Here is an 11,939-nt window from a genome sequence, read left to right as displayed (position 1 = left end):
AAATCTCTTCCTTTTTAGAAGTGTTTATTGATGCCACCAGCTCACAGTTGTAACATACTACTAGAAGTCAGATGTGCCCAATGCGACCCCACCTTGGGGCTCAGGCTTTGCCTCTTCTTTTTCTTTTTTCCCTCATAGCATCCCCTGCGTTAGAGAGGATAACATAGTGCCTAACTCCAAACTGTCAGTCTGTATTCAAAGTGAGACAAACGCCTTGAAGCACCCAATGGGAAATGTGCTTTGTGGTATAAAGATCAGCTTCAAAAACAAGGCCAACTCCCATCGCGTTCCTTCTCTCGGAGGTGGTGTACACTGGTGTCCGGAGGGTGTTCTAAAGAGTGTGGAGGAAAAGAGGACACTGAGTAGTGCTCAAAGTACTGTGTGAAAGTGGAAGCAGGAGGTCTGTACGAGATGGTTGTCTTCAGAAATTCACTCTGAGGACCGAGGAGAAACTTTATGCTGCACGTTTTACATGCTAATGGCAATAATAGTGCTGCTTGTGCTAAGAGCAAAAGGACTAGCAGCTACTGAGATTTAAAAATAGGAGGAAGTTGATAAGCAAATCTATCCCTGTCCCCAGTGGAAAGGTACCTGGAGTTTGAGCCTGTGTGCTTCAATGGGAATTATCTTCAGGATGGGTAACTCCACCACCAGCACCCCGGGCTTGCTTTTTGTTAGGCAGCTGTTCTCTGTGTCCCAGTCTGCCCCTTCCAGAAATAGGCCAGAAACAAAGCAGCCTGTAAAGGCAGAAATGTAACATCTTGTGTGAATCAAGCAGCTACAGCAGTGTATGGCAGATGTCCCTGCAGTAGCTGTCCTGTTCCTCAGCACTTAGGCAGTAATGACAGAACTCACAAACTGCACCTGCAGGGAGGTATGTAACTAACTTACCTGTGTGTTTGTTCTTACAATACAGCTGCAAGCTCTGCCTTTAAGACAAATTTCCATTGAAACTGGCTTAGCTGCATTATATATGATAAACAGCATTAGGACTAAATACTGATTTTCTTGTAGTTTTCTTTCTTACAGCAGATGCTGTCTTCCAGTTATTTGCTTGTGTAATAGCCCAGTTCTGAGCAAGCTCTGTCACTCTGATGGTTACATCATGCTGACAAAAGGTGGAGGTTTGAATGTTAGTAAATACAGAAAAGAAAGTGATTTGATATTAACTGAAAGCTGTGTTTGGAAATGGAGGGGGAAGGTATCTCTGTTTTTGTCAGTGAGGTCTAATACTTAGAGATGCTAGTCTGGCCCTATATCCTGCATGTGCTGTATTTAGTAATTAGAACATTGCGAGCCATCAAAATTTCAAGGATATCATCTTTACATAATAAGTAACACATAGCTGTATTTACCTTTTTGTTTACATACATTATTTGCACTGTAGATGTATCTTTAAAAATTTGCTAGGATGATGTAGTGTTTTCCTTATTAAGAAAATGCATATGGAGAGAAGAGCAAAGTAAGTTGAAGAAATACTTGAATGTGTGTGTGTGAAAAAGCTGGAGAAAGAATGAAGAGTTCAGTTTACAGCAGCTCAGCAGCAAAGCAGGAACCTGAACCTGGCCCATTCCCAGCTCATAACCATGTGGACTGTTAAAAACCACGGCTGCATGTGTTATCTGCAGAGGTATAATCAAATTAATTCCACTCTGCAGGCCAAGCAGTTTCTCTTTCTCCCCTCTGGCCTCAATTAACTTTTTTTTTCCCCTCAAATAACCAAAGTCACTTACCTTGTGTAGGCCCTTCAGTGATGTCTTCTGCAGTTTTGTATTTGGTAACCTCGGTGTAGAGGGTGGAGTGATCCAGGGGCCATCTGTTTTTCCTGCAGGTGGCTTGAACAAGAGCTGTCAGGTAAGATTCTGGAATGTGCAGGCCTGAGAGCCACATCACCTTTGGTTCACAGTCATTAACCTGTAATCAGTAACAGAAGACAGCCTGCAGTGCTTGGCCTGGTCTCCACCAAACCTCCTCCTCAGCTCAGAGGCCAATCTTAAAGGTTAACCAGTGGCTTCATTCTCATGCTAGGTGGTGACTGATAGGCATAAGTTCAAATTAAGTTATTTAAAGCAGTGAAATGTCAATGACTTCTGTACCCCATCATTAATTTGCACTGTGTGTAAAACAGACAAAAAAAGAGCTTTCTGGAGTCTCTCACTTACTTACCCAGGTGCTGTACTGGTTATACCTATCTCTGAAGAAAATAATCCAATTTCCAAGTGTTTTTAGCGTATCAGGTGCCAGCCGCCTCCAGATGCCAGGAATCTGTCCATTAAAGAGTGCCCGAGCCACATCGTCCAGTTCACTGCTCATTCCAACTTCCCCAGCCAAGGCCTGGAATGACAGTGACAGTCCTGAGTGCCAGAGCTGAGGCAATTAAAGCCTGAGTTGATTGTATCTGCTTGCTGGGAGCAGCAGTAGCAGCGCTCTTACGTACGCGCTGCAGTTCAGCCAATGACTTTGCCATGCAAATGATGAGTTTATTAAAACGTTCCAGTTCCTGCAATAGCACCACAGTTGTAGGGGGTAGCTCCAGTCCAAAAGCTTTTCGTATCTTGTTGAGATCAAATACTTCTGGTATTTTGTTTTCTATATCCTTAGCAACATGAGCAATATATTCATCTCGACTAACTCCTGTACCAGATTCAGCTGAAACAAAAACAGCTTAGTGAGACTAATCTGAAAAAGTACCACCTCTGTTATTAATTTTCACAAGAGAACTTTGAAGGCTGACTCTGCCTGGCACCCATTTCTTTACCCACACCATGCAGTACTGACTTCTGCACCAGCAGATTCCCTGCATGCCCAGCACTTCCTCTGAGCACGTGCTGGACTACTTCCCTGCTGCCAGGGCTCAGCAGCTCAGTTGCTTTCCTTCCCTCTCAGTCCCTGCTCTTTGCTCCCTCTGCTCCATGAGGCCATTACATGTGCTGGCAGGCAGAGCCCAGCCGTGCTGCAGCAGCAACTCCTCAGTGCCAGCCTGTGGGAATCCGAAGGACCCAGACTGCTGTGGGGCTGCAGCATGCTTGGTACCACAATCCCTGCAGTGTAGTTCATCACCTCATTAGTTCCTATTTGCAGTCCAAAGTGGTGGTGGATGTACCTGTTTGAGGCTGCAGTTCAAGAAGATGAGACCATATACCACGAACTGCCTGTGTATAATACCCGATCTCAGCATTGGCATGAAGACCAAATACTTCTGGACTGTTAGCGAGGGGCAGACTTTCTATTGCCACTGCAATACAAAACAGACTTACTTCATACTGATGCATACATTATGCTACAGCTACCAGACTACATATAGTGTAAGTAGAGTTCTTTTATTGAATTCTAATTTACATGACGGAGAAAGCATTGCTTACCAACAAAGTCATCTTTTACAGTCCCTTGTGGAATCCTATAATCAACCTCATCATTTTTGTAAAAATGAAATGTTTGAAATGTGTCAAATATGAAATCACCAAGGTACTCATCCATATAGACAGTCAGAATGCGACGATCAAAGCTGTCAATGGCACGGCCACCATACATGACCTAGAAATAATTACATTAATTATATACCACTGGCTTTTGAGGCAGCAAATACAGTTTAAAAAAAAAAAAAATCACTGAAAGGTCCAAAGCATTTTGCTACTGCAGTGGCTGCATAGTCTGAGTATAATGCTGTCTCCCTTACAGGCTTCCTCTAGCTCCTTCTCAAGGGAAGCTGTTCTGGGCAACTCGATAGCCAGTCTTGGTGATGTATTTACCTACATGCAACAGCAACTTCCTCAGTACCACCTCAGGATCAGCTGTGATTAAATGCTGCCAAATAATAACAACTTCCTGTAAGATTTTGTGTTACAGCAGCTACTTTGAATCAGCCAGCTGCTGCACAGCAAATAGCAAATACAGCACTGCTTTGGAAATACCTGTTTGTACAGCTCTCACATCAGTCATGTTCCACTGCAGGATGCAGTGTACAGAATACTGTAAAGTTGTGCTGTTCAGTGCCTTTCCTCAGAGGATCCCAAAGGCTCTCTCAGAATTAAGCATCATCATTCCCCTCTTGTACAGTTAAACACAGTGGCCCCTGTTTATTGAGGCAGTGAGAGTAAGTGACTTGCTCAGGAGTTTCAGGACTGCCCAGAGGAGATTCTGAACCAACTCTATGTTCTGACACAGCTAAGGGATTATTTAGTGACAATGTAGATGCTCACCTCACCAATAAGATACTTGAGGCTGCTCCAGGGGATTTTATCATCATTTTGCTGGAAAGCTTTTGTCAAGTATGTCTGAAGAATCTCCATGCAGACCTAATAAAGATGTTAAAACAAGACAAGAAAATTCAAAAAGCTACACACATCCATGATTTTACTTAACACAGTTCTTGTTTCAAAACTAGCAGTAATTTCTTCCTCAACAAAATGAATTAGAAAGCGTACATCTTGTTAGGGAAATAAACCCCTAAGAGAGGGTTATTAAATAAATACATTTATATAAACAATATATATAAATACAAACATAAATGACTGAAATCTCATTAAGTTTGTGGTCTTAGTGTGATCAAAATTGACATTATAGAAGATCATTAAACTACATGGGTCCACAGCAACAACAAAAAAAGATTAATATAAATTATACTGCAAGAAAGGATTGAAATTGGATACACTATGTGTTTTCAAAAGTAATTTGAGCAACTCAAGAACATAAGAGCTATTATCATTATTTTCTTACCTGGAAATCAGATTCATTAAAATCATAAGGTACGTTCCAGCCAACCTTCCCAAACTTCCTCCTCTCCTGAACCACAGCATGGAAAAATGCCAGCACATAGACTAAGGATTTGAAGGCAGGATGTGGGCATTGCTCCAAGGCTTCTTTGGGAATTCTGAAGTAGGTGGCTCGCATATTCAGTTTCAGACCATTTGGTGGTTCTGTTACAACCTATCAAAATAATCAGGGACACAACAATTACTGAATAGCATCAAGAAAATAAACAGTAAATGTATCATGCAAAGTTATACAATGCAAGCCTGAAAAAACTGATCAGCTTTCTAAATTCATACCAATATGGGACTTTTTTGTATGTAAAGATATGCACCTGACCTTTTATCAAGGTTAGCAGAAATGTGAAGAGAAACCTGGTATTATTTTAGAAATAGCCATGTTTTTGGAAAGATTAATGGTTTATTATACTTTTTTATTTAATCTACTGAAATATTACTAGCAATTTACTTATTTTGCTATGTCCTACATACTACAACATTAAGATGGCTTAAGTCTTTAACATGATTTTACTAATTATCAAATGAAAGCAGAGTCAGCTTCCTGGCAGCACTGTCAAAGTGCTGTAAAACCATGCTGCCTATGGTTTGACCTAGAAAGTGCATATTTGCAATCTTAAATCAGAAATATGTTTGTGTTCACTTCTCCCCACTGTGGCATGAAGCAGTGTTGAGGTGAATACTCCAGAGCTATCACTGATAAACTAGAGCACATATTGGGTGGATCTGTTACACCACTGCCATCAACTCATGAAATAAAATTATTATATTTACAGGACTGGTTTACCACAGCAGAAGTAAAGCAGTTACAAAATAGAAAACTAGAACTGCATCATGGCTTGTGCCTTCAAAATAATCAGCTCAGCTTGCTTGTGATAAATGCTGCAGCCTGAAGTAGCAACTGAAAACCATTATCCTATTACAGTGTCTGCTCCACTGACACTATTGCCAAGCTAGACAGACCTCAGCTCTGTACCAGGAGTGACAGGGCTATTTCTGACTCTTGGATATACCATACCCGTGGCAGCATTTGAATGAATGTAAAGAGCATTTTTCACATCTCCAGGTTTACTCACAAAACTCTATTTTAAAATAACAGCTCCAGAAAAAAAGTGCTTAACAGCTGCCATCCAAAGGAAAAAAAATCACCAGAAAATAAACAAGATGATGAAAAACCTATCTGGGTAATGAAAACAAAAAGCTTGTACACAGCCCAAGTCAACATGGTGCATTCAGGTCACGCTCCTCCCCAGATCAGTCTGTTTTGCTGAGCACACAGGACATGCCCTCCCACTGGGGTTTCTCCTCACACAGCACCTTCAGTGACTTCTGCAGTATCCCAATCGGGAAGCCCTCGGTTGGGTCTGTAGTCAGCCAGAGGCGAAAGTCTGGGTGAGGATTTGTGATTTTCTCCAGGGCCTTTTCCAGAGTGATAAGCCACCTCACCAAAAGGTGACAGTTCTGCAACATCAGCCACTCTCCTCTAACCACCACGTTCTCCAGCATCTGCAGGGCAATCTTAAGACACAGAAAGAACAGTCTGTGAGTAACAGATCGTGAAAGCAAACCAACTCTCACAGGTTAGTGCAGGACATTTCTTCATGCCAGCAAACATACCCAGTCTTTTATAGTAGAACACTCTTCCCTGTAAATGGAATTGCACCAATATCACAATCAGTTGCTTTTTTATTTCATTAGTCCCTTTTGAAATTAAAGTCATTACTAAAACATTTCAAGACACTGAAGTAGTGTACATGGCCTGGAAAAGGATGGTGATCAGAGTCTAACAAGGGGCGATCTAAATGAAGCTACTCAGAGTTCTTCCACTGTCTGAAATCACAGCAAATTCAGCAGCTGCTAAGCTGTGGATGTTTCAGCCTAAGGGTCCATAACAAAAAAAAAACAAAAACAAAACAAAAAAAAAAACTACAAGAAACACAGAGCAGCAGGAAATGTTTTTTGTAACAAACACTGTGACTTCGGATCAACCCATGTCCTTACTTTGAAAGTCTACAGAGCAACTTCTTTTCAGCTCAACTACTTTTTAACAGCTGAAAATATCACTCTGAACATAAAAACCATAAAAGCAACCTAGCAACCAAATGCCCTCTCACATTACAGAAAAGCATTATTTCTAGTTTGGCAAATTGTATTCTATTTCCAAAGCACAAATGAACTTCATTTTCAATGGCCTTCAGAAAGGAAATTTGAACAAGTCCATGACAAGAAAAGCATGATTTGCAATTCACATGCCAACACAGTGCCCACAGAACATCCCAACTCTCCCACTGAAGTTACCTTTTCTTGGCCTTGTCCCATGGCTAGGAATTTGAGTCTGTCCCCTCCAAAGCCTGTCCTCTCAGCCAGTTTCATGAGGTCACTAATGGGATCACAGCCAGGACTTAAGATAAAAACAACTGGTGAGTAAGGACTGCTCTGCTCAAAGACAGCTTCAAAGCTGATCACGGGGGGCTGCACATACCTGGTAGGAAAAGAAGCACAGTGAGATGCTCTACCAAAAAAAAAAACTATCAATTTTGTGTAAAAGATGACTTTAATACAGACACCAACATTCATTTCGGACTGCACATGGAAATAATACAGAGAATAAACATGCTCCATTGTGTAGGAGAAATCACAAACCATTCACATTTGAAACAAGAGTGACTTACTTCTCACTCATTGTCAGTGTAACATAGTCTGTTACTGCCCGATACACTCGGTCCACTCGGAAACACCGCAGGAGGAGAAGTTTCTGGAAGTTTGTGAGGCTGTTTTGGTAGTGCATGGGGAATGGCATCTGCTCCAGAGCATCTGTATCATACCACTGGCAAGAAAAGGTGGGAGACGATGCAGATTGATCAAATGATTCTATCAGTGAAATTATTAGGAAAAGCAAAAACAATTTGACACAAGAGAAACAAAGAAGAAAGTCAATCCACTGCAAAGAAATTTAAAAAATTTCAGCTTCTTGAGCACAAAGCATTGGGAGGAAAGTTCAGCCTCTACTGCCATACCACCACTATCCACCTCTGGTGTTGTGGGAGGAGGCACTGCTGTCAGAGCAGCCCTCTGTGATGTAGCAGTAAAATGACAGTGAAATACTGACTCCACTGACTCGAACAGGGCAAAGAACTCATCAAAAGCATATGACTGGAAAATAAAACACGTACAGTACAGCAGAGAAGATTTTGGGGGGTTGTTATTTCATAACAAGAACCCTAATTCTTCTGCAAATAAGCCAATCACTCAGTTCAAGAAGAAAAGTAATGCCTTGACAGAAAACACCAGTGGTGACATGCCTCCTACAGAGTTCTATGGCACACTGCATCATACTGAACATTTACTACCAGAAGAAAAACAAGGAAAGCACGTACATTTTTCCATACATCTGGATTTTTTTCCACATCATCTGGAAGAGATTCAAATTGCTCAGGAAATAGTTCAGACAAGCGAATTATGTCTTCCCAGCCTTGATCTGGAAGCCAAGCATACGGTTTCTTTCGTGCACTCTTCTCCAGGGAAATATTGCCTAGTCACATTCAGAAACTGAAGTGAATGTCCATGTCATAAATTCTCTGGTACATGACCACACATACAGTCCCACAACACAGAGAAACCATTTGGAAAATTGTTTCTGGAAGCACTGTGAGATTAAACTGGTCTGCTGAAGTAAACATAGCATTTTACAAGTGCTTGCAAAAGCCAAAGTTGTATCTTTGCACACATTTCTACTTATAAGTAGTTAGAAAATAACTAGAGATTATTTTCTTGGGTAACATTCTCACTATCTGTAACTAACACAAGATTTGTCAGCATTTATAGTGAAAAGAGACTCACCTCTTCACTGTTTAACAAAGTGAAAAAATACCAATAGCAAAATCCACAATTCATGTAAAACAACATATTTCAGCTGACTTCACGTGCTAGCCCTTATCACGAATCATACTTAGTCAAAATCTATCTTGGAAGGATCTTCTAGCTATCACCACATATATATTTCTACACAAACATATTCACATTACCTTTTAAAAAGAAGTCAAGTTCTTCATGGGGAACTCTGTCATCAGCTTGTTCTATCTTCACAGTCATATTAAAGGAGAACAATAACTTGTGCTTCTCAAACAAGCCTATGTTAAAAGGACAACATTTTCAAAAATCTGCTCCAGTCCCACGTGTTTTAGCACCAGTCTTCAAATCTACATCCTGCATCTGATCACCCCACGAAGATCAAGGTGACTGAAGACAGGGGTTTGGATCAGGCTTACAGAACTACAGACCGAGTACAGGTCTGTCAAAATGGCATCTGTGAGAAATACTCAGGAATGTAAGATCCGTATCTGCAATTAGCCATTTGATTGGATTGGATTAAGAAAGGTTTTGTTTAATTAAGTTGTAATATACATACTTCAGATAGAAGGGAGTGATTGTAAACCAGGAACAATGCTGAAAACTCAACATCAGTGAGTTTGTTATTGTTTGACAATTTGCCTCTCTAATGCAAACCAGCTGAAAGCTGGTGAACAACAGAGTCATTAACAACAACATTAACATTGGTGAACCATCAGCTTGTCATTAAACTGCACTAACCTGTGCAGCCATAGTTATAGGTGTTGAAAGTCAATGTATCCATGATGTTTTTTAACCTCTTGGGAAGAATAGGACTGGGCATGGATTTCCGAAGAGAGAGTCTAAAAACCTCTAAGAAGGAGACCAGAGAGTACTGGTACATGATGTTGACAACTGCCATTTCAGACAAAACGGAGAACAAAATGGCCCCCCTCCTGGCAGCTGGTCTGTAGCCATCTCGAAGCTGATCAATATCCACCGCTGTTGTCGCAGCCAGCTGAAGTTTTTCGATCACCTAGCCAGGCATTGATTTTATACAGGTATAATTAATGCACTGACATATTAATATACACATATAATTAGTGTACTAAGCTATTTTGAAACAACAATGATGAACATGCAGTATTTTTACATCCTGTAAGTAACAAGCATGCATTAAAAGCACATGAACGCCAGGAGGCAAGATACTGAAGACTAGTAATGTTCACGTATTAGCTTACTTTTCAGAAGACCATATTTGTGTAAAAAATGCAAGTAGTTCATTTTTAAATACTTTAAATATATTAAATTTCTCTTAGGACTCTGTAGAAAGATAAGGGCTTTGTAGCTTGAGGAGAGGAAAACACACTGCTGAGGCACAGTCCCCATTCAATTGGAGACATCTGAATTAAATCAAAAGAATTGTGCCCTCCCAGTGCCTGCCTCTCACTGTTGACTATGTAGGGAATCTGGGCAAGAAAACCTGAAGAAATATGAATTTCAAAAATCAAAGGTTAGAATAAATGAGTCCCACTCTGTGTATTTATGGAAATTAAAGGCAGAGATTAGCACAGGATCATAGAAATAGTATGGGAAAGACCCTCTGGAGATATTTACTTCAACTTTTTGTCCAAAATGGGACTACTGCCACCACTACGTCAAGTCATCTGTGGCTTTGCCCAGCTAAGGCCTGTAAGCCTCCAAGGACAGATACCCTACATCTTCCCTGAGTAACAAATAACATGAAATTCCATTTCAGATTCAATATGATACAAGACAAAGATTGTTTCAGAGCTGAAAGAAATACATCACCTACTCTTTGTTTAAAAAATGTGAACAACTATTACTTTAGTCCTAATAATGACTTTCCTGAAAATAGAACTGATGCAAAACAAATAGTGCTCAATACTGAAAGATACAGCACGTTCATTCTCGAAGCTAAGAACTAGGTTGAAAGGAATGAACAGTTCTCACGAGAGAAAATGAAACACAATGAGAAAGAAAGAAGAGATTCAGTAACTACATATCCTACAAAAAAAATAATAAAAATCGAAACTAACAACCAGCTGGTACCTCAGTAGCTTTGGATTTTGTCTCCTCCATGGTTTGCACCAAGTCTGTGTTGTCCAACATGTTTCCTGTGGAAGATGTCAGTTCCCGAAGGAGAGAGTCTTCCAGATCTTTCAGTAAGTTCTTATTGTCACTCGTCTCCTGGATGAGATGTTGTCTCTGTTCTTCCAATTCCCTTCTTTCGAAACCCGTAATAACACTGAGCAATTGATCCTCTAGGCCCTTCAGCGTAACTAGAGATAAAACACACAACACAACCTTTTTTAAAAGAGCAAGGACAGCTTTTTAAGACAACTCTTAATTTCAACTTGATCATCTCATAAAACTACAGCAATGCAACAAAGCGGCTTGGATAATAACTGTGTATTAATTGTACAAATGCATCCTAACCTGACAGGTATAAGACTAGATCTTTGCTTGTGTTTCAGATTAAGAGAGAGAAGTGAGAAGAATTTTATATTAAATCAGATGATAAGTATTAGGGAGACTCTTAAAGTTTTGTTGTTTCAGATAACCACCCAGGCCCCAAACAGCATAATGACTATTTTGTTAATAAACACACACTGCTTACCTGTATAATTGATAACCATAGCTTTCCCAAATACAGCAGGAGAATACTTTGGGTTTGCTAATTTGGTGTTCAGGTACAACCTAAAATTACTGTCATAGTCAACCTCTTTGTCACCCAGCACAATGAATTTTCGCCCCTGTGCAACTTTGATATTCTTCTCTAAGACATTGTCTATCACAGGATCAATGTATTCATCAACACCATGCAGCAAGAAAGGATTTCCATACTTTATGGCAAGTTCTAGTTGTTTAAGGAAATCTGGGTCATTGAAGGAAGCCATCTGCAAGAGAATAATGGAAAGATATGAAAACAGAACTTCCAACTATGCCTCTGACTGTGACATTGTCCTACAGGAAATTCCATCCTGGAGCTGAGAAAAAACACAAGCAATGCAGCCTTTTGGTTACACTATTTTGCTTGTACTGAGGCTGGCCAACATCCCTAAAAACCATCAGTCCCCAAAAAGTTAAATCATTGTTTATCTTTACCCTCAGGTTATTTTTTTCTTCTTTCTTCTTAATCCAATTTAAAGCCTGTTGTTGTGGGTCAATACAGAGTGGGAAACGGCTTGCATATGTTGTCAAAATGCCATTCTGGACGGAGAGCTCATCTGGAGGCAATCCTTGGGAAACCCACCTAGGAAGCAAAGACCAAGCTGGAACAAAAACTTGATGGAAGAGCAGATAATTTCAGTAGTCTGTAAA

General features: G+C 40.3%; 1 protein-coding gene across 4 annotated transcripts in view; it reads right to left on the bottom strand.

The window, feature by feature from the left end:
* Positions 1–7: 7 nt before the first annotated feature.
* Positions 8–11,939, bottom strand: part of DNAH10 (dynein axonemal heavy chain 10) — a 53,609-nt gene continuing 41,677 nt past the window's right edge. For all 4 annotated transcript variants that reach the window (XM_090120905.1, XM_031592657.2, XM_031592659.2 and 1 more), the window contains 18 exons: positions 11,724–11,871; positions 11,236–11,515; positions 10,668–10,897; positions 9,357–9,630; positions 8,792–8,896; positions 8,144–8,298; positions 7,439–7,593; positions 7,065–7,248; positions 6,084–6,284; positions 4,717–4,926; positions 4,200–4,295; positions 3,363–3,534; positions 3,104–3,235; positions 2,438–2,649; positions 2,167–2,334; positions 1,734–1,914; positions 592–737; positions 8–331 (listed from right to left, as the gene is read on the bottom strand). In XM_090120905.1, coding sequence (XP_089977031.1) covers positions 185–331; positions 592–737; positions 1,734–1,914; positions 2,167–2,334; positions 2,438–2,649; positions 3,104–3,235; positions 3,363–3,534; positions 4,200–4,295; positions 4,717–4,926; positions 6,084–6,284; positions 7,065–7,248; positions 7,439–7,593; positions 8,144–8,298; positions 8,792–8,896; positions 9,357–9,630; positions 10,668–10,897; positions 11,236–11,515; positions 11,724–11,871 — 3,196 coding nt within the window. In that variant the 3' untranslated portion in view covers positions 8–184. The remainder of the gene's footprint in view (positions 332–591; positions 738–1,733; positions 1,915–2,166; positions 2,335–2,437; positions 2,650–3,103; positions 3,236–3,362; positions 3,535–4,199; positions 4,296–4,716; positions 4,927–6,083; positions 6,285–7,064; positions 7,249–7,438; positions 7,594–8,143; positions 8,299–8,791; positions 8,897–9,356; positions 9,631–10,667; positions 10,898–11,235; positions 11,516–11,723; positions 11,872–11,939) is intronic.

The sequence above is a fragment of the Phasianus colchicus genome, chromosome 18, assembly GCF_987193195.1.
Source record: "Phasianus colchicus chromosome 18, bPhaCol1.hap1.1, whole genome shotgun sequence".
Lineage (NCBI taxonomy): Eukaryota > Metazoa > Chordata > Aves > Galliformes > Phasianidae > Phasianus > Phasianus colchicus.
This window is presented reverse-complemented; position numbering and strand designations above follow the sequence as displayed.